The sequence below is a fragment of the Littorina saxatilis genome, linkage group LG5 (genome assembly GCF_037325665.1).
Source record: "Littorina saxatilis isolate snail1 linkage group LG5, US_GU_Lsax_2.0, whole genome shotgun sequence".
Classification (NCBI taxonomy): domain Eukaryota; kingdom Metazoa; phylum Mollusca; class Gastropoda; order Littorinimorpha; family Littorinidae; genus Littorina; species Littorina saxatilis.
In genome coordinates, this window is record NC_090249.1 from 994252 (window position 1) to 1017921 (window position 23670).

General features: G+C 39.8%; 2 protein-coding genes across 2 annotated transcripts in view; one reads left to right on the forward strand and one right to left on the reverse strand.

Annotated features, from left to right (window-relative positions):
• Nucleotides 1-23670, forward strand: part of LOC138966022 (uncharacterized) — a 229867-nt gene that overhangs the window by 196477 nt on the left and 9720 nt on the right. The gene's annotated exons all lie outside the window — the stretch shown is intronic.
• LOC138966017 (rapamycin-insensitive companion of mTOR-like) overlaps nt 1-23670 on the reverse strand; it is an 83358-nt gene that overhangs the window by 43813 nt on the left and 15875 nt on the right. The window contains exons 13-20 of the mRNA XM_070338107.1: nt 22536-22616; nt 19371-19471; nt 17199-17376; nt 4140-4244; nt 2949-2995; nt 2135-2276; nt 1326-1385; nt 283-431 (exon numbers count right to left, since the gene is read on the reverse strand). Coding sequence (XP_070194208.1) covers nt 283-431; nt 1326-1385; nt 2135-2276; nt 2949-2995; nt 4140-4244; nt 17199-17376; nt 19371-19471; nt 22536-22616 — 863 coding nt within the window. The remainder of the gene's footprint in view (nt 1-282; nt 432-1325; nt 1386-2134; nt 2277-2948; nt 2996-4139; nt 4245-17198; nt 17377-19370; nt 19472-22535; nt 22617-23670) is intronic.

Consider the following 23670-nt stretch of genomic DNA (forward strand, 5'->3'; position numbering starts at 1 on the left):
TGACAATTAAACAAACTAAGTAAAAATGCTGAACAAATACACATCATGACCATGAGTATTTCACATCAACAATGCTGAAGCCTCACCTGTTGACACCAACCTCCAGTTCTGGTGCCTTGGTGGTAGGAGCTCGAGCACGACAGCAAAACCGCGGTGGCCCGTTTTACTTATAATTTGTTTTTGTTTTTTTAAATCATCTGAAGTCGGGGTAACACCCGGGAACATGCCCTTAATGGTTTAACCGTTAGGGTGTTAAAATACATTTATCATATTAAGCCTCACCTCTGAAAGATGCCGGTTTTTTCCAGAAGGACGACGCCTGCCTTTGTGTTGGAGAAGTGACCGATGATGACGAAGTAGTGCATGGCCATGGTGTTGTACAGACTCTGCGATCCAAACACTGACTCTGGCACCACGTCATTTGTCGCCACCTGTCAACAGGGATGGCAATCTTCCTTTCAAAACTACAGCAAGCATAACATACCATTTTTATTACTTTATTGTCCCATCACTGGGAAATTCGGGTCGTTTCCTCCAAGTGGAAAACTAGCAGCAAGAGGGTAGCGCTACACAGGTGTGGGCGTGTGTAGGTGTAATCAGCCACCTGCACTTATGGCACAATGACTGAGGTCTTTACGGTGGCACGGGGGTGGGACATGGATACCGTCTCTGGGTCTGCACAAAAAGTTGACCCGTGTCCGTCCTGGCCCGGGTTCGAACCTGTGACCCTAGGATCATAAGTCCAGTGCTCTACCACCTGAGCTACCCCCTGTCCAAAGGGATGGCAATCTTCCTTTAAGAACTACAGCAAGCATAACATACCATGGAAGACAAAGGGTGACCACAAAAAGAATATCAAGTGTAGGGCTTGTAAGAGGTAGACTTTTTGTCGGAAGGCAACCTTTGTTAGGTGTTAGGTGGCAACCTTTGTCGGTAGTGTCAGGTGGCAACCTTTGTCGGTAGTGTTAGGTGGCAACCTTTGTCGGTAGTGTTAGGTGGCAACCTTTGTCGGTAGTGTTAGGTGAATGAAAGCACAGAGGGGTTTCAAACAAACTGAGCCTTTTCCAGCAAGCTACAACCCTAACATCCTGGGACTGTCTTCACAATTTCAAAATAGCCACTTTCACCTGTGATAACTGGTTTCAGAACACAAAGAAGAATCTACATTGCAACTTACACTCCTCAGAAATGAACACTTAATTCGTCACCAAAAAAACCAGATTTGAGATTTTGACTTCATACTCTAATAACTTACGCAACAAATGCACAGAATGACAGATGTTTTTACAAGCTTACAGTGCACATTATGTGAAGCACGCTCTCACCTCATTCAAACAGAGGTTGATATCACTCAAAAGCTCTGTGGCAAGCTTCTGCACCTCTTCCTGAAACAAACACAATCAACCAATTTTTACTGCACAGTCATATATATATACCACCTGACCACTGATGAGACACAAAAGTGTCGAAACACGTGTCTGGTCTAGGTACAAATACAATGGTCCTCCTCAGGACTAGATTACCTTGCGATACGTCCCCCACAAAGGGACTTTGCTCTGTAAATCTCGGTCCCCCTTGAGGAGGGTCTGATGCTCCCAATAGGCTGTCTGTGAAGGGATACTTATTTCTCTCTCTCTCTCTATCTCTGCTAAGAGATTTTAACAAATCTCGGAAGAAAGTCTCTGCTGACTTTCAATTGTTTCTTTCACAATTTCTGATGTTATATATATATATATATATATATATATATCAGTGATTCAAGTTCTGCTATGCAGCGTAGTTTCATTTCCATTTTATTCTCACTTTTGTGTATATTTTTCTCCAACATTTGAGAAATAGAAGAGCAAACTTTCATGGTCCTATGCTTGAAGCTTACCACAACAACAACAAAATGTGTTGCTAGTAATTTTAATCGTTTTACTTGTTTGTCTTCCTATTTCAAAGACTTCAATGCCAAAGTGCTACCAAAACTAAATTCTAGATATTGTTTAAAATTTTTCTGTCACATTATTGAGGCGAAACAATTTGCTCAATTTTCCTGGGCAGGATTTGCACCAGTTATTTCTGAAAAAAAATCCACCCCCCACAGACTTTACAGTGAACAAGTTTTGGGACAAAATAATTGATAACTAACTGCCGTGATGGTTTCGTTGACAAGAAAATCCACAAGCTGACATGCCACCAGACACACAGAGGGGCCGCTTTCTGCGTTCAGGTCCATGTGGGAGAACAGGTGGTTGGTGGGCTTGAAGTAGAACACCACCCGTCGCAAAAACCTGCCCCAACAAATCATACCAAAACAGTTAGAAAGACAGCTCATCCCCCTATCTCCCTCCCTCCCTCCCTTATCCCCCCCCCTCCCCCCCATATCAGCACATGGGTTTCAAGAAGAACACCACCCGTAGCAAAAACCTGCACCAACAAACCAAACGACAATGCAAAAAGACAGCTCACCCCTCCACCCCTTCCCATGTATCAGCACATAAGAAATTGGCATCATGGTTTGTCAAACCAAACCTTGAATAAGTTTCATTTAGATTTGAATACAATGAAAGTACTGGTATATAATTTGAGAAAAAGACCTTTGACCTTTCCTTTCTGATTTTGTTGTAGTGTTTTTATGGTTGTCAATGTTCTTTGTGGAAAGCCATGACTTCCCCATCGGTTGATTGTGCCAATCACCACACCTTTTCCCTGTCTCACAATCTGGGATCCACAGAGTTTTAGATTTTGGTTGTTGCTCTTCTTCTGGGTTCATGGGCTAAAACTCCCACATACACTTGTGGATTTTGCATGAGTGGGTTTTTACGTATGACTGTTATAACCCTAGTATTTAGACAGCCATATGCCCATTTCGGGGGAAGTTTATTTATGACATGCAATTTCTAGAATGTGAGCCTTTGTCAATCTTTGCAAGTAGACAGACAGAGACATACGCTCCTTGTTACCTGATGTAAATCTGGTCTTCCATTTTTCTCAGTCGGTCATCAGGCCACTGAAAAGACAAAGAACTACCTTTGAAAGAGGTTTAACTAAGCTTGCTGAAATGAAAATAACGTAGTCTGCAAACATTTTCCAAGTACTTGTTTGAGCTACCCAAAAGGGAATACAGAGAGAAATCTAGAGATCAAGTAATATCCGTGTGATTTATAACTCACAGCAACGTCTGTACAGAAAAGCCAGTAGTGCATGCTACTTGTACCGTACACATTTACTCAGAAATCCTGTTTTCACATGACACCACAGTGAAAAAAGTGATTTTTTTGTTCCCTGGTCATTTCTGTTTTCTTTCTGATTCTGGATTTTGAACCTCTTCTGGTTACCCTGATGTACTGATTTTAGATCAGAATTAATCATGAACGGCTAAATGAACAATGTGTATGCAATTGTGTATTGAACAAACACAAAGCAGCAAAAAAATGCGTATGTTTGAGAGGTGACTGCGAGTCAAACACATCGTCAACGGTGGTCACGTTAACATGACTGGAATGAGTTGTCTTTTCTTTGCTACGATCAGTTCATACCGCGGACAACGGGAATTTCCGTTTACGGATTTCGCGCCGTTAGTAACAGCAACTGGGTTTTAAAAAGTGGCAGTTTGGCGGCCATCTTGGATTGCTACCAAGGCAACCGGTGATCAAATTTTTTTTTTTTTCATTTTCTCAGGAGATGGACCGAGTTCTTTAATTGTGCAAACATTTTTGACCCAATACTTATGAAACAAAAAAAATCACTTTTAACACCAGTGCCTGCCCTTAAATTTAAATCATATTGTTTGTATGTAAAACAACCTTCAACTGATACTTGTTTTTTGAACGCTATTGTGGAGTAAGTAAAACACATTTTGTTTTTTACCCAAGTGGTCTTCTAAAATGCACTCAAACTCCTTTATTTCCCATTACTACATGGACAAACTCCTTTATTTCCCATTACTACATGGACAAAATGCACTCAAACTCCTTTATTTCCCATTACTACATGGACAAAATGCACTCAAACTCCTTTATTTCCCATTACTACATGGACAAAATGCACTCAAACTCCTTTATTTCCCATTACTACATGGACAAAATGCACTCAAACTCCTTTATTTCCCATTACTACATGGACAAAAGCAGAAAAGAAAGACAAATACAGACCTTGAGTATTGACCCGATGAGATCCCAGTCCCAGTTGTAGTTTTCCTTGGTGGTGTTGACCTGTGAGTCTCGCACGGCATGCTGTGTGTTGTCATCGTTAGGCATCTGAAACACGCTCAAAAAGTCTTCATCACCAACATAAATTTGCCAGGAAAATGCAGTCATCTACCATCATGCTTGTGTTGAAACCAAATGTGACCCTCCACCACGAAATGAGTCGCATGTCACCTTTGCATGATTTTCATATTTTTACATTTTCCTAAAGAGTTTTTATGCTCTATCCAGTGGTGAAAACCGTTTTAGAAAAGAGCAAAAACTGTTTGAGTTATAAGCCTGTGACTAAGGTGACCCTCACACTGTTACCAGACACTCCCCGGACTTATATTAAGCCTAGCGCAGAACCGCGCGAGGTGACATGCGACTCATTTCGTGGTGGAGGGTCACAAATAGGGTTTAAGTCTTGGACTTGTAACCTCTTTCAAAAAAAATCTGTGCAACAATATTTTGTTTTTATCTTATTATTTACTTCCTTTTTGTTAAACAATGTTTCCTTTTTGTCTGTCTCTTTTTTTTTCCTTTCTTTTTTGGTAGCAATCTTGTCAACAAAATTGTTTTACAACATTATGCATTTTAATATAACATCAACAGGTGATTATAAAGGCTGTGCTTACATGACTCACAAGGTTAACAGCTAAAATACAACCCTGTTCATAATTTTGTGTTAAAAGAATATTTTGTCATTCAAACAATACTAGAAAACAAAAATTCAAAAGAAAGTAACAACATTAACATAAAATGTGATACGGGACAAAAAAAGGACTACGGTAACTGATTTAATAAAGTGGATTTGCATTCTTCTTCTTTTTGTTTTTGTTAAAAAGTGGGAAAATGTGATGTTGGAAGATAGTCAGAAAAAGCACGCTGCAAGTAACTTTCTTTATTTTTTATTTGGTGTTTTACGTCATTTTCAACCACGAAGGTTATATCGCGACGGGGAAAGGGGGGAGATGGGATAGAGCCACTTGTCAATTGTTTCTTGTTCACAAAAGCACTAATAAAAAATTTGCTCCAGGGGCTTGCAACGTAGTACAATATATTACCTTACTGGGAGAATGCAAGTTTCCAGTACAAAGGACTTAACATTTCTTACATACTGCTTGACTAAAATCTTTACAAAAATTGACTATATTCTATACAAGAAACACTTAACAAGGGTAAAAGGAGAAACAGAATCCGTTAGTCGCCTCTTACGACATGCTGGGGAGCATCGGGTAAATTCTTCCCCCTAACCCGCGGGGGGACTGCAAGTAACTAAAATCTCCAATAAAACATGTAAGTAAGAGCATAATTCAATCATCCATTTCTAAAACCTCTCTTTACAAAAAAAGTAAAAAGTAAAATACACCAGATTCAAAGGATCATTATTGACCTTACAAGTCTCTGCATTACAAAAGTAACATCATAGCAAAAAAAGACATGGTATAATTATAGGAAAAAGAATAATGCATGGTTAAGTTTGCAAAATGTTAGCTTTTCCCTGATGGGTAAAGCACACTTAGTACAAGCAAATAACATTGTTTGCGACAAGATCTTACATAAACGAATGACACTGTAATTCTGATATGGCATAAAAGTAAAGTTTTTCAAGGACACTGCTGAGTTATTGTTCCTTCCCTGTAACTGAGCTTACCTTTTGTAATTGTGAATTTTAAACTCTAACCCCCCCAAAAATGAAAAAATGTACAAAACTAGTTTCCTTTTATAAATTTCAGTGCAATTTATGGTTTTGCTAATTGAACCATTACTTCTTTCTGATATTTCTACAAATTACAAATATGTATACCAAGATGCCACAAAGATTAAAGAGACAGGAAACTATTTGTAACGAGCAAGAATATCCTTTTACAAGTATTGAATCTGAGCTCAAGCTAGATAATATATACGGGAACAAACAAAAAATGAAATAGAAAATTAATCAATGGTTACTCGAACGCAATCAAGCAAGAATAATGCAAGTATTCACTTTTTTCAAGTGTATTTTGAAGCGTGTCAGGTCTTAGTTATCCTGACTTTGCACAGCCTTTCATACTCGGCATTCCACAGAGCTAGTTCGCATTCCATATATCACAACACTGGTTTCTGGTACACAAAGTTTTTTCTTGGCAGGACAGACAGAGCAGTCTCAAACGCTTTCGTACTATATCAGGGTTTACAACATCTAGCTGAAAAGATCAAAATCCACATCATGTCTACTCTTCATTGAGCACATGATGAGTTTCTCCAATGCACAGTGCTTTGCCCTGGTCAAGGCCTCATCGAGGTAAGACAGCTAGGCGAAGATAAAAGGGAGATCAAAAATGCTGTACAACACAAAAAGCCACAGAACAAAAACCTAGACGACACACATGTACAACACATTATTATCAGGTATGTCCACCTCCTCTCAATACGCCCCCGGACTCTGCGTGTTATCCAACATCCATGTTAATTCAAGCTTGCATTTTCTACTCCCTCCCGTGAAAGCCCACCAAAAGTGTGGGAAAATCTTGCACACTATCTTAATCATTTTAAAACACCTATTAATATTCAAGCACAACAAACTTCTACTGAACTTGCTTACCAGCAAACCTCAGGATTTTTCTTCTTCTTACGATAAATCACAACATTGCTGCAACTAGAGCTGATAGGGGTCAAATAAAACAGGTTCCATCCGTAATAGGTTTTCCATCAATGAAAGTTCACACGATGGGTGATGCAAAGCATCTTCTTCACAAGCTAGTGCTGGCAGTCGCTAGTTTAATTTGACACAACATGTACTTTGTGATGTCAATTAAAGCTGTATGTATTGACTGAACACTGGATTTCTCTTCTTTTATTTTAGCCATGCGATGTCAGAGGCCGTTTATAACTCATAGTTTGATATTTAGCTGGCTGGCCGAGACTTTATATATATAAAAGAGTGGGGCCGTTCAATTGTAAATAATAAGAATTCTAAATGAAATGTCATATTTTAGTCAAAAATACAAGCAATATTTCTGTGTGTGCTGTTCTTGGCAATTACTTTTGGGGCTTCACTGAATCCAACTGTTTTAATGACATTTTGTGTGTGCTGTTCTTGGCAATCGCTTTTGGGGCTCCATTGAATCCAACAGTTTTAATGACAAAGTCACAAACAGCGCTAAAGCGTGTTACATAGAGGTGACACTTAGTATCACCCATTATGGAACACTAATTGTGGGTCATCCATTACAAGCTGAAGCGGGTTGTTTTGACTCTGTCAACACTGCTACATCTGTTACACTGCTACATCTGTCAACACTGCTACATCTGTTACACTGCACCTGTGGTACCCCACAACCTGCCATGCTTGTGCTGTGGAGATACATACATTCTGTGGGCTGACAAATGTGATAATATATACACTGGTACCAGAAGAAGAAATAAACAACAACAAGGTAGACGCAAGCCGTTGAGACACAGAAAAGTGGCAAAAGGAAAGAAGAAGCCCTACCGACAGGTGGCTGAGTTTTGCTTGCAGCTTGCTTGGGCATTGCTAACGTGAGAGAAACAAAGGGAAAAAACACATTCTCTTCATACAGTTATCAACAAAAAGGAGAGAGAAAAAAAGAAAATATTAACAAACACACTAATGAATACTGATAGTAATGTACAGAAATAAAAAGCAGGTCAATGAATAATAACATGGAGAAAAAATAGGAATCGTGTACCTGTAAAAACAAAACAAAACTGAATGAATTAATGTTTCAACAAAACGAAAGATAAGTCAGGTGATGAGAAAGAATGGACATTGAACAAACGAACAAACCAAGGAATGAAAGGGTCTGTAAGGCCAAAAAAAAAATAGGTGTGGTTACGGTAACATTGCCAAAAAAAATAGGGTAGGTAGGTAGGCAATCACTTTTTTTTTTTTAATGTGTACAAATTAAACCTACTTGACAGGGAAATAAGTGTGCGACACGGGCGATTTCGCTTTCATTGCGTTTTTTGCACTCGTTTTTTTTTTTTTTTTTTTTTTTTGACAAATGTAATAAAAAGTTATAGGATCGGCCCCTAAAAATAGGGTAGGTCGGGTTACCGTAACCACACCTATTTTTTTTTTAGGCCTAACTTGTGTGTCATTATTCTGGACAGGGAACATTTACACTATGATAGGCTTCCATTTGAAACTTTGAGATTATCATCATCCATTGATGCCCAACCAAAGCCTTATTGAAGCCAGGCGGAGCAAAACGACATAGGGCTTCAATTAGGCTTTGAGAAGGCGTCAATCCACGATGAATATGACCTCAAAGTTTCAAACGTAAGCCTGTCAATGTTATTGTAATTCAATCTCTCACCAAAGTCTATCCTGCTTCATGCGATTACAACAAGGTCGAAATGATTGTGTAAATCTGTTCCCTACTCCTTTCAGCACACCTTCCTGCAAGGGCCAAGTCCCAAGAAATGGGTGTCCGTATCACTATCCTATCACTCTGCTCCTGCTTTATTCCTTCACATATATTTTTCCTTCTTGTTGCTTGACTGATGAACAGGAAAGTCACAAAAGTTTTATTTCCCTCCCAAAAGCAGTGTTTGGAATTGACTAATGCATCCCAGAAAAATTCCAACAGGCAGGTTTCATGGTATTAGGCCATTTTGATAGTCTCAGATTTGCTTAGTCTTTTAAATCCATATCTGTGAGAATCTGCTGTATTTGTTGTATTAACATGCAAACTAGTTGTTGTTTAAATACTTTTTTGAAAATAAAAGTTGAAATTTTTGATAATGTGTTTATTTATGCGCGTGTGAATGGTGGCGATCGTCAAAATACGGACGGATGAATTTACTTTTGCCACAGCATCACTAAACAAAGAACTAAATTCCAACACATACATGCACAAGTATCAATGCTGTGGTGGTTGAGAGTGCCAGAACACATTGAAATGATTGTTTTTCAACAACAATCGATATCCATAACACAAATTCTAACTTATACTAGCTCCGCAAAAAAAATGTATGGGGATTCGGATCTGTCCGTCCGCATAGCGATATCAAGAGCATCGAAACTAATTGTGATTTCACAGGACAAAAACACAAGTTTACCTAATTTTGTATACAGTAAAACCTGTCTGTAACGGACACCCTTGGGGAATGGTAATAGTGTCCCTATTAGACAGGTGTCCCTTCTTCACAGGTGGAGGGGCCGGGGCAATATTTTACAAAGAGCACGTAAAATGAACAAGACACTTTTTGTCAGTCCTGTAGTATGTATTTATTGGATTGAACATGAGACTCACTGAAAATGTGAGTAAACAAATGATACATGTAGCAAACAACAACAACAACAACAACATCCCCCCCCACCCGTTCCCTACACACACTGTGCATTCAAACTTACGCAAGTCGGACGTCACAAAGCTAAAAATAGCTGACTCTTCATCAGTCATTCAACGGGAAATTCCGCAGTGTGTCTCGACCAAATTGGGTCAGCTCTTGTTTCATTCAGTTTTTCTAGTCTCAGCATAAATGCATGGAACAAAAATTTAGCTGTGTTAACTATTGTTTCCTTCGAACGATTGCTTACAAAGAGAGAGAGATCATCACGTCTTCTTTTTCCGATTTGATCCTCGCGATCTGTGTTTTACCACATCCCATCTCCTTCGCCACATCTTGGCATGATTGGCCGCTATCTAGTTTTTTCAAGGCAGCGACACGCTGCTCTAAAGTCAACGCTTTTCTTTTTCCTGCTGGAGATTCCATTTTCAAACACAGTAGTCTACTGTTGCTTTTGATTGTGACTGTATCCACAATGCGGAAAAGCGAAAGTGAGTGAGCGAAAGTGGGTCTCCATCTAAACAAGCCACTGATTGGTCAGAAAAGGGACAGGACAACCAATCAACAACCATTTGTGCTACGGCTACGGCTGCCGAGCACTGTCTGCATAACAGTCGAGTTTTCGAAGTTGCGTTTTTATGTACGTTGTGTCCGTTTGTGACAGTGTTTACACTTCCTACGGTCCGAAAAATCGTGTCCGCGTCCGTAAGTGGCAGGTGTCCGCCCGTTAAAGGTTAGTTATTGTTGAAATCGTGTTCGTGTCATGATAAACTGTCCGTATGTAGCAGGTGGCCGTTACAACAAGGGTCCGCTAGACTCAGGTTTTACTGTACTGTAAATACAAGTTTGTGCACCCTTGACGTGAGTTATAATGTTGCCGAGGTCAATTTGCCCTTGATCGACGCACGGTGACCCGAGTTTCAAAGTTGCGATCCAGTCCGTCTAAACAATGTAACGATCGCCACTTTTTTCTTTTCATTCAAAAACTAACCGTTTGGGGAGGAAGTGACCTCACGTTGTTTTACGTTGACGCTCGCGCTCGACAGAAAAAGACCGCAACAGTTTTTCAGTTAAAAAAATCGCAAAGTAATTACATTTTCTGAGGTTTTCTAGTGTCCGTCTAGTAACAATCGCCACTCTAGCGATCGCCACTGAGTGTTGAAGTCACATTTAACTCCATTTTCGACTGTTTTAAGAAACTATTTTGACGCTCAATCGTCACGTTTCAGTGTCGAAACACGTACTGTGCATTTGCAATCAGCCGGTGTGTCCAAACTGAAATGCGAGTGATGCCTCGATTTGTGGCGATCGCTCACGTGGTTGACGGACAGAAATACCTTCTTAGGGGGTAGGGGAACAGTTACTCCTCCATACAACAAGAAGAGCAAACGCTCGATCGAGTCACTTTCGCAGTTCTGAATATTATATGAGGCATCAGATGGACAGGAAGAAATTGCTATTCACAACACAATGAGTCACGTTCACATAAAATTTGAGCCCGGTCACTTTTATAGTTTCCAAGAAAAGCCCAACGTTAAGTTGTGTGTTGCCAAACAGAAAAGGCTAGTTATCTCCCTTGTTTTTCTGATAACGTTCGTAAAAGGCTACAGATGTAAATACTTTGATGTAAAGAATAATCCTACAAAGTTTCAATCACATCCGATGAACTTTGTCAAAGATATAAAATGTCTAATTTTTCCTTTGACGCTGACCTGTGACCTTGAAAAAGGTCAAAGGTCAACGAAACCATCATTAAAGTGTAGAGGTCATTGGAGGTCACGACTAAACAAAATATGAGCCCGATCGCTTTGATAGTTTCCGAGAAAAGATATAAAATGTCTAATTTTTCCTTTGACGCTGACCTGTGACCTTGAAAAAGGTCAAAGGTCAACGAAACCATCGTTAAAGTGTAGAGGTCATTGGAGGTCACGACTAAACAAAATATGAGCCCGATCGCTTTGATAGTTTCCGAGAAAAGATATAAAATGTCTAATTTTTCCTTTGACGCTGACCTGTGACCTTGAAAAAGGTCAAAGGTCAACGAAACCATCGTTAAAGTGTAGAGGTCATTGGAGGTCACGACTAAACAAAATATGAGCCCGATCGCTTTGATAGTTTCCGAGAAAAGTCCAACGTTAAGGTGGTGTCTACGGACGGCCGGCCGGACGGCCGGCCGGACGGCCGGCCGGACGGCCGGCCGGACAGACTAACACTGACCGATTACATAGAGTCACTTTTTCTCAAGTGACTCAATAATGGTGTTTACAAATGATTGCAAACTTGTCTCTTTATAAACTGTTCAGACATGTCTTCTCTTCAATAATTTTCAGTTTTGCTCGGTTTGTTAATCAGGAGCACCCTGCAGATAATTTTTCATCTGTGACAATGCTCGAAATGTTGACGTAATTCCAATGCCCATATCCTTCTCTTGTTACCTCATCTAGCCAAAACCATTGAAGATAGAAAGACATTTATTGAACAAACTAGATGCACAACACCAGTCTTAACACGTTTTGTTCTTACATGTATATGAAAATATTGATGGCCATGGAATGGTTTGAACGGTCTAGGTCTGCCGGAAGTCGTATTTTTTCAAACCATTCATTTGAAGATCAATATTTTGATATACATACAAGAACAAAACTTGTTCAGAATGATGTGTTGCATATTTTTTGTTCAATAAATGTCTTTCTATCTTCAACGGTTTTGGCTATATGAGCTATATGCATGCATAGGATGACCGTATTGCTTTTTAGCGTTTTCAGGGTATGCCGCTTTGCGCCTGGTTTTTAGATATAAATAAGGACCAGGACTATAAAAAAAATTAATGTTTTTAGTTGTAACAAACTCACTTTGTTGGAAAAACATGTCCTTTGAATTGTGTGCCAACATTTATTTTGTAGAATTTGAGTGTGTAAATAGTAAATTGCTGAACACAATACTGTGAAACCTGCCAACATCAATTTATGTCATATGCGATAGACATCTCTTTGCATTGTTTCAGTGTTTTTGCTGACATTCTGTTTTTATATTTAGTCAAGTTTTGACTAAATATTTTAACATCGAGGGGGAATCGAAACGAGGGTCGTGGTGTATGTGCGTGTGTGTGTGTGTGTGTGTCTGTCTGTGTGTGTGTGTGTAGAGCGATTCAGACTAAACTACTGGACCGATCTTTATGAAATTTGACATGAGAGTTCCTGGGTATGAAATCCCCGAACGTTTTTTTCATTTTTTTGATAAATGTCTTTGATGACGTCATATCCGGCTTTTCGTGAAAGTTGAGGCGGCACTGTCACGCCCTCATTTTTCAACCAAATTGGTTCAAATTTTGGTCAAGTAATCTTCGACGAAGCCCGGACTTCGGTATTGCATTTCAGCTTGGTGGCTTAAAAATTAATTAATGACTTTGGTCATTAAAAATCGGAAAAATGTAAAAAAAAATAAAAATTTATAAAACGATCCAAATTTACGTTTATCTTATTCTCCATCATTTGCTGATTCCAAAAACATATAAATATGTTATATTCGGATTAAAAACAAGCTCTGAAAATTAAATATATAAAAATTATTATCAAAATTAAATTGTCGAAATCAATTTAAAAACACTTTCATCTTATTCCTTGTCGGTTCCTGATTCCAAAAACATATAGATATGATATGTTTGGATTAAAAACACGCTCAGAAAGTTAAAACAAAGAGAGGTACAGAAAAGCGTGCTATCCTTCTTAGCGCAACTACTACCCCGCTCTTCTTGTCAATTTCACTGCCTTAGCCATGAGCGGTGGACTGACGATGCTACGAGTATACGGTCTTGCTGAAAAATGGCATTGCGTTCAGTTTCATTCTGTGAGTTCGACAGCTACTTGACTAAATATTGTATTTTCGCCTTATGCGACTTGTTACTTCCTGCAAATGACCATCACAGCTAACAGAGACTAGGCTAGTCACTAGCTGAGCGTATATTAATGTGCCTGGTGTTCATCAAGAAATTTGAACGTTGGTAATCTGACCAATTACTGATTCTGTTTGATTCTAAATCCAAATTGATTGAATTACAATAAGAGTTTGTTCAAGAAAATTAAACCTGAATTTCTTCTGACAGAACAGTGAAACAAGACTAAGACAACAGAGCACACTTTAGCTTCAGACATTACTCACAAAGCAAACAGATATATGACGCAAATAACAGAAACACACGCACGCACACCCTCACATCCAATTAAGTGATGTTCCTTTGAAGTAGGTAAAGCAATTCCTTGTATGTGTAGTAAAATATTAAAGTTTATTATAAATTCAAAACTCCGGTTAGATGTTTGTTTTTCTTATTATTCACAGCTGTCTTCTATATAATTTAGTTTAGTTCATTAGAAAATGTCACACAAGAAATGTTTTATGAAGCAGCAATATTGCTATTCCGGGACAAAACATAACAGATTTATGCTGCATTAAAAACGATGATTTATGAAAGTACTGGGTTCGTAAGTAATTCTTTCAAATGATTATTTTGGCATAACCTTTATTCTATTCTTCTTCTTCTCATAATCAGTAATAAAATCTGACCACAACTTTTAAGACTCTGGCCTGGAAGGGGGGGAAGTCAAACACTCATCATCAGTAATAAAATCTGACCACAACTTTTAAGACTCTGGCCTGGAAGGGGGGAAGTCAAACACTCATCATCAGTAATAAAATCTGACCACAACTTTTAAGACTCTGGCCTGGAAGGGGGGAAGTCAAACACTCATCATCAGTAATAAAATCTGACCACAACTTTTAAGACTCTGGCCTGGAAGGGGGGAAGTCAAACACTCATCATCAGTAATAAAATCTGACCACAACTTTTAAGACTCTGGCCTGGAAGGGGGGAAGTCAAACACTCATCATCAGTAATAAAATCTGACCACAACTTTTAAGACTCTGGCCTGGAAGGGGGGAAGTCAAACACTCATCATCAGTAATAAAATCTGACCACAACTTTTAAGACTCTGGCCTGGAAGGGGGGAAGTCAAACACTCATCATCAGTAATAAAATCTGACCACAACTTTTAAGACTCTGGCCTGGAAGGGGGGAAGTCAAACACTCATCATCAGTAATAAAATCTGACCACAACTTTTAAGACTCTGGCCTGGAAGGGGGGAAGTCAAACACTCATCATCAGTAATAAAATCTGACCACAACTTTTAAGACTCTGGCCTGGAAGGGGGGAAGTCAAACACTCATCATCAGTAATAAAATCTGACCACAACTTTTAAGACTCTGGCCTGGAAGGGGGGAAGTCAAACACTCATCATCAGTAATAAAATCTGACCACAACTTTTAAGACTCTGGCCTGGAAGGGGGGAAGTCAAACACTCATCATCAGTAATAAAATCTGACCACAACTTTTAAGACTCTGGCCTGGAAGGGGGGAAGTCAAACACTCATCATCAGTAATAAAATCTGACCACAACTTTTAAGACTCTGGCCTGGAAGGGGGGAAGTCAAACACTCATCATCAGTAATAAAATCTGACCACAACTTTTAAGACTCTGGCCTGGAAGGGGGGAAGTCAAACACTCATCATCAGTAATAAAATCTGACCACAACTTTTAAGACTCTGGCCTGGAAGGGGGGAAGTCAAACACTCATCATCAGTAATAAAATCTGACCACAACTTTTAAGACTCTGGCCTGGAAGGGGGGAAGTCAAACACTCATCATCATGGCCATGGTGTGCTCAGTTTATTTATTTTATTTACGAGGATTTATATCGCGCACGTATCTCACCACACAAGGCGACTCAAGGCGCATGTTACCTATTAATGCCGTGTGAGATGGAATTTTTTACACAATATATCACGCATTCACATCGGCCAGTAGATCGACTGCCTTTAGGCGCTGCATCCACCTTTCACGGCCTATTATTCCAGGTCACACGGGTATTTTGGTGGACATTTTTATCTACGCCTATACAATTTTGCCAGGAAAGACCCTTTTGTCAATCGTGGGATCTTTAACGTGCACACCCCAATGTAGTGTACACGAAGGGACCTCGGTTTTTCGTCTCATCCTCCATGAGCTGAATTTGGTGTCAATACGCTTATCAAATCTTCAAACAATCTGACCGATTCTCTTGGTTGGTTGTCGACTCTGTAAAGATTCAAGTGTGCAGATTCAATATTCTATATCTGGATAAAAATAACATTTCTCCAATGAATTTTCCATAATAATTTAAGTAGAAAATGTTATTTTGAAAATAACGTTCCTTTTTTGGCAAGACAGCTCTATTGCTGCTTTGGGACAAACGCACTGGTCTGATTGACAAAGCTGGGGTATGGTGGAGTGGGGTGGCCGATGGGAACGTATCAGGTGGGGGTGGTAGAATATTCAGGTGGGAAAAGATATTTTGAATATTAAGGTAACTGACCAGTATAGTCTGATGCAGAAATGACTGTCAAAATTCACCTTCACTGAAAAGCTGCATTTTTGTGTAAAGGTGGGTGGGACAGCCTTGGAAGGAGAAGAGAGGGTAGGGAAGGTGTTGGGGGGGGGGGGGGGGGGGGGGGGCCGTAAGAAGTGTGGAAAAAAAAAAAATATATCAGGAATGGAATATGTACATGTAATCAGTGCTGTGATTTTAAGCAGTGAGCAATAATGGTGGAATTTAGGGTGGGTTAAATGCTAGTGCTAATACCTGTTCTTTTGTTCCAAAAGCCGATTTTCTATCTGTAGCTTGTGTCTGGAAAGGATAAATCATTCACACAGCAAAACATGCCATCATTCTTTGCATTCAGCCCCTGTACAGACACTAGGAAATTGGGGGTGGGGGTGTTCGGGGAAGGGGCTTTATAGGTACAGTAAGTGTCTTATCCATCTAGACAATTTTTCTCTATCCAATCTCGCCCAACAAGATTTACCTTTTGTTTGTTTGTTTAACACACTGAAAACTGGCAGTGGCAATCTTGGAGAAAAACATGGTAAAGTTGGTAAGCATGTGAAGGTGTGTGGGAAATATTTGTAATGTGATTACTCGGCTGTGAAACCCAACTCCTGTGATATGAGAGGGTAAATTTACATAGTGCAATATCATATTTGATTGTATCCCTTTTATGTTTTATGTTTTATGTGTGTCGTCCTATACAATTGTTGTTATAATCGTTTACAGGCAGACAGGGTGTGCCGAAGAAAAATTTCCATTTTTATGTAATATTTTAATGGACAAAAAAGTGCTGTTATTGTTATTGTTATTGTTATTAATGTGAACTATTCAAGATTATATCTGCTTGTGGCAAATCTGTCTCGGCACAAACGACGTTGCTCCTCTCCAGAGTTGGCTGCTACAAACTTACTGTCCCAAAAATAACACACACAAAAAACACACAGCAAAATCAAAACAAGAAATTTAAAACAACCAAAACTAACCCCACAAAATCAAAACAAAAGGTGCTATTTACAAATGAATGATGGTATTACAATATTTTACAAAATGACGCCGTCAAAACCTTGTACAGTAAGCAGTTCCAACTTTCACACGGGGCATTCATTCCATTTTCTCTGCTAAACTTGCCCATTTTAACTCTAAACTTCAGAGACAGGACAAGACAAATTAATAAACAGACAAAACAAAACAAAATGAAACAAAATAATAACATCTTTCATCTACAAAGCAGTGCTAACCCTCTTTTTGCTTCTCATTTACACAAACTCAAAAAAACTATCACACCGAATGATAAAAACCACAGCTACCTTTCTGTAGTAGTACGATCGGAGAGTGTCCCGACGAAAGTACCAGTGTCGATTTGTCGTCTCCTTGAACTTGCCGGCGTGTTGCAGCAACAGGTCCAAGAAAAGGCTGCTTGGAACCAGCCCTCGTTTCTTCATACTGTGTAACTCGTTCAGGTGTTTCACTGCTAGGCAAGCTCGACTGCACACAAACAGGGACGTAGATACTGATGTAGAAGGGTAGACGGGGATGGAGAGAGGGGAAAAAGACAGACAGGCACAGAGAGAGGGGAAAAAGACAGACAGGCACAGAGAGAGTGAGAGAGACAGACAGGCACAGAGAGAGGGGAAAAAGACAGACAGGCACAGAGAGAGGGGAAAAAGACAGACAGGCACAGAGAGAGTGAGAGAGACAGACAGGCACAGAGAGAGGGGAAAAAGACAGACAGGCACAGAGAGAGTGAGAGAGACAGACAGGCACAGAGAGAGGGGAAAAAGACAGACAGGCACAGAGAGAGGGGAAAAAGACAGACAGGCACAGAGAGAGGGGAAAAAGACAGACAGGCACAGAGAGAGTGAGAGAGACAGGCACAGAGAGAGGGGAAAAAGACAGACAGGCACAGAGAGAGAGAGAGAGACAGACAGGCACAGAGAGAGGGGAAAAAGACAGACAGGCACAGAGAGAGTGAGAGAGACACACTGCTAGAGATTCAAACTTAGCGTGTGTACATGCTGAATGTGAGTATGAGAGTATGTGAGAGTGAGTGTGAGTGTGTGTGTATGTGTATGTTAGTGTGACACTGTGTGTGTGTGTGTGTGTGTGTGTGTGAGTGTGAGTGTTAATGTGACACTGTGTGTGTGTGTGTGTGTGTGAGTGTGAGTGTGTGTGTTAGTGTGTGTGTGACACTGTGTGTGTGTGTGTGTGTGTGTGTGTGTGTGTGTGTGTGTGTGTGTGTGTGTGTGTGTGTGTGTGTGTGTGTGTGTGAGTGTGTGTGCATGTGAGTGTGTAAGCGTGTGTGTTTGTGTGTGAGTGTGTGCCTCTGTCTGTGTCTGTTTCTGACAGTTTGCGTTTCACTGAAATGTCTCAAAATTTAATTTCAAATTCAGATATACTCTGCCTGCTGTGCAGAGTGAATGCTGTTCATACATCCATTCATTCTCAGTCCCTGTGCAAAGCAAGTCAAGATTAGACCTGTCACTCACATATACCGAGAGGCATAAATTCCGCAAACTGAACTTTAAACAAGAAGAGCAAACGCTCGATCGAGTCACTTTCGCAGTTCTGAATATTATATGAGGCATCAGATGGACAGGAAGAAATTGCTATTCACAACACAATGAGTCACGTTCACATAAAATTTGAGCCCGGTCACTTTTATAGTTTCCGAGAAAAGCCCAACGTTAAGTTGTGTGTTGCCGAACAGAAAAGGCTAGTTATCTCCCTTGTTTTTCTGATAACGTTCGTAAAAGGCTACAGATGTAAATACTTTGATGTAAAGAATAATCCTACAAAGTTTCAATCACATCCGATGAACTTTGTCAAAGATATAAAATGTCTAATTTTTCCTTTGACGCTGACCTGTGACCTTGAAAAAGGTCAAAGGTCAACGAAACCATCGTTAAAGTGTAGAGGTCATTGGAGGTCACGACTAAACAAAATATGAGCCCGATCGCTTTGATAGTTTCCGAGAAAAGTCATAAAATGTCTAATTTTTCCTTTGACGCTGACCTGTGACCTTGAAAAAGGTCAAAGGTCAACGAAACCATCGTTAAAGTGTAGAGGTCATTGGAGGTCACGACTAAACAAAATATGAGCCCGATCGCTTTGATAGTTTCCGAGAAAAGTCCAACGTTAAGGTGGTGTCTACGGACGACCGGCCGGACAGACTAACACTGACCGATTACATAGAGTCACTTTTTCTCAAGTGACTCAAAAATCACAAAAAATCAACTCAGTGGTGAATGTTTTCAATGTTTGACAGCGTGAAACATTTGCTCCGACACTCAAGATGTCAACTACAAATTACAGGTTCAATCTGATTTTTGTTTGAGAGCAAAATCGTTCAATGCACTATTTGCAGAATTTATGCCTTTAAGTATACCAATTTGAAAAGCTACCAAATTAACCAAATCATGATCCTTCTCAGGGAATAACTTTACTGATAATGAAGAATAAGAAACATGAAAGTTGCTCACTGCCTCTGAGGCCCTGACAAGTCAGTGGATGAAGCCATAGTCAGCAAGACTGGCAAGCAGTGGTTGTGGCTGTAGCACTCAGCTGGTAACAACACGTTGGCCTGAAAATGAAAATTCTAAAAAATCAGGCCGACTTATGTGCTGGACTGAATGGCAATGAAGATTCTGGCCTGACAAAGAAAATTCCAGAAAATTATACTCCCATTTTGACTGAAAAATAACGTCCCAGGAAATTAGCCTAATGCACACCAAAATTATTTAATCAGCTAAAACTTTGGCTGTTTAATTAATAATAATAATAATAATAATAATGGACATTTGCTATAGCGCATAATCATATATATGCTCAATGCGCTTTACATATTAATTTCTGCCGGGTGAGATGGAATTTTTTACACAATATATCACGCATTCACTTCGGCCAGCAAACCTCAAGCCTATTAGGGCGAGCATTCACCTTTCACAGCCTTTATTCCAAGTCACACGGGTATTTGGTGGACATTTTTATCTATGCCTATACAATTTTTGCCAGGAAAGACCCTTTTGTCAATCGTGGGATCTTTAACGTGCACACCCCAATGTAGTGTACAACGAAGGGACCTCGGTTTTTTGTCTCATCCGAAAGACTAGCACTTGAACCCACCACCTAGGTTAGGAAAGGGGGGAGAAAATTGCTAACGCCCTGACCCAGGGTCGAACTCGCAACCTCTCGCTTCCGAGGCAAGTGCGTTTACCACAGCGCCTTGAATATTAGCCAAACACAATGGGTCTGTTCCAAGACGAGACAAACAACATTACATTTCAAGTTGTTATTGATGAATATAGCATCAAGGACTCTCAATCTTCACTGCATGTGAGATTGCCTGACTAACAACATTACATTTCAAGTTGTTATTGATGAATATAGCATCAAGGACTCTCCATCTTCACTGCATGTGTGATTGCCTGACTAACAACATTACATTTCAAGTTGTTATTGATGAATATAGCATCAAGGACTCTCAATCTTCACTGCATGTGTGATTGCCTGACTAACAAAGTTGTTATTGATGAATATAGCATCAAGGACTCTCAATCTTCACTGCATGTGTGATTGCCTGACTAACAAAGTTGTTATTGATGAATATAGCATCAAGGACTCTCAATCTTCACTGCATGTGTGATTGCCTGACTAACAACATTACATTTCAAGTTGTTATTGATGAATATAGCATCAAGGACTCTCAATCTTCACTGCATGTGTGATTGCCTGACTAACAAAGTTGTTATTGATGAATATAGCATCAAGGACTCTCAATCTTCACTGCATGTGTGATTGCCTGACTAACAAAGTTGTTATTGATGAATATAGCATCAAGGACTCTCCATCTTCACTGCATGTGTGATTGCCTGGCTAACAACATTACATTTCAAGTTGTTATTGATGAATATAGCATCAAGGACTCTCAATCTTCACTGCATGTTGCCTGACTAACAAAGTTGTTATTGATGAATATAGCATCAAGGACTCTCCATCTTCACTGCATGTGTGATTGCCTGACTAACAACATTACATTTCAAGTTGTTATTGATGAATATAGCATCAAGGACTCTCAATCTTCACTGCATGTGTGATTGCCTGGCTAACAACATTACATTTCAAGTTGTTATTGATGAATATAGCATCAAGGACTCTCAATCTTCACTGCATGTGTGATTGCCTGACTAACAACATTACATTTCAAGTTGTTATTGATGAATATAGCATCAAGGACTCTCCATCTTCACTGCATGTGTGATTGCCTGACTAACAACATTACATTTCAAGTTGTTATTGATGAATATAGCATCAAGGACTCTCCATCTTCACTGCATGTGTGATTGCCTGACTAACAACATTACATTTCAAGTTGTTATTGATGAATATAGCATCAAGGACTCTTGAGTCTTCAGCATGTGTGATTGCCTGACTAACAACATTACATTTCAAGTTGTTATTGATGAATATAGCATCAAGGACTCTCCATCTTCACTGCATGTGTGATTGCCTGACTAACAACATTACATTTCAAGTTGTTATTGATGAATATAGCATCAAGGACTCTCCATCTTCACTGCATGTGTGATTGCCTGACTAACAACATTACATTTCAAGTTGTTATTGATGAATATAGCATCAAGGACTCTCAATCTTCACTGCATGTGTGATTGCCTGGCTAACAACATTACATTTCAAGTTGTTATTGATGAATATAGCATCAAGGACTCTCAATCTTCACTGCATGTGTGATTGCCTGACTAACAACATTACATTTCAAGTTGTTATTGATGAATATAGCATCAAGGACTCTCCATCTTCACTGCATGTGTGATTGCCTGACTAACAACATTACATTTCAAGTTGTTATTGATGAATATAGCATCAAGGACTCTCCATCTTCACTGCATGTGTGATTGCCTGACTAACAACATTACATTTCAAGTTGTTATTGATGAATATAGCATCAATGACTCTTGAGTCTTCAGCATGTGTGATTGCCTGACTAACAACATTACATTTCAAGTTGTTATTGATGAATATAGCATCAAGGACTCTCCATCTTCACTGCATGTGTGATTGCCTGACTAACAACATTACATTTCAAGTTGTTATTGATGAATATAGCATCAAGGACTCTCCATCTTCACTGCATGTGTGATTGCCTGACTAACAACATTACATTTCAAGTTGTTATTGATGAATATAGCATCAAGGACTCTCAATCTTCACTGCATGTGTGATTGCCTGACTAACAAAGTTCTTATTGATGAATATAGCATCAAGGACTCTCAATCTTCACTGCATGTGTGATTGCCTGACTAACAAAGTTTTGCGCCCTGTTTGGTCCATTTGGCATATTTTAAGACAAATAGAGATAATACGCCGTAAAGATTGCATCTCCATTGAAACACAATCTTGAGGGATGGAAATCCTTGACAGGGTTTGTGGTCAGTGAGTCAATGACATTGTCTTAGCACACCAAAATGTCACTTGTTAATTGTACAAATCAAAAAATTGCTCCAGGGGCTTGCAACGTAGTACAATATATGACCTTACTGGGAGAATGCAAGTTTCCAGTACAAAGGACTTAACAATCCCAGAGATACCTCTGGTGTTAAAATACAAAGTCATGAATAAATGTATACCATGTGTAACATTTCTCCCAGCAGTATGATGGTCCTGTTGAAGAGAGGCCCTTCACTGCTTGTCACCACCTCTATCAACGCCTGTAACAAAGCAATGTACCCTTGTCACCACCTCTATCAACGCCTGTAACAAAGCAATGTACCCTTGTCACCACCTCTATCAACGCCTGTAACAAAGCAATGTACCCTTGTCACCACCTCTATCAACGCCTGTAACAAAGCAATGTACCCTTGTCACCACCTCTATCAATGCCTGTAACAAAGCAATGTACCCTTGTCACTACCTCTATCAATGCCTGTAACAAAGCAATGTACCCTTGTCACCACCTCTATCAACGCCTGTAACAAAGCAATGTACCCTTGTCACCACCTCTATCAACGCCTGTAACAAAGCAATGTACCCTTGTCACTACCTCTATCAATGCCTGTAACAAAGCAATGTACCCTTGTCACTACCTCTATCAATGCCTGTAACAAAGCAATGTACCCTTGTCACCACCTCTATCAACGCCTGTAACAAAGCAATGTACCCTTGTCACCACCTCTATCAATGCCTGTAACAAAGCAATGTACCCTTGTCACCACCTCTATCAACGCCTGTAACAAAGCACTGTACCCTTGTCACCACCTCTATCTATGCCTGTAACAAAGCAATGTACCCTTGTCACCACCTCTATCATCGCCTGTAACAAAGCAATGTACCCTTGTCACCACCTCTATCTATGCCTGTAACAAAGCAATGTACCCTTGTCACCACCTCTATCAACGCCTGTAACAAAGCAATGTACCCTTGTCACCACCTCTATCAACGCCTGTAACAAAGCAATGTACCCTTGTCACCACCTCTATCTATGCCTGTAACAAAGCAATGTACCCTTGTCACCACCTCTATCAATGCCTGTAACAAAGCAATGTACCCTTGTCACCACCTCTATCAACGCCTGTAACAAAGCAATGTACCCTTGTCACCACCTCTATCAACGCCTGCAACAAAGCAATGTACCCTTGTCACCACCTCTATCAACGCCTGTAACAAAGCAATGTACCCTTGTCACCTCTATCAACGCCTGTAACAAAGCAATGTACCCTTGTCACCACCTCTATCAACACCTGTAACAAAGCAATGTACCCTTGT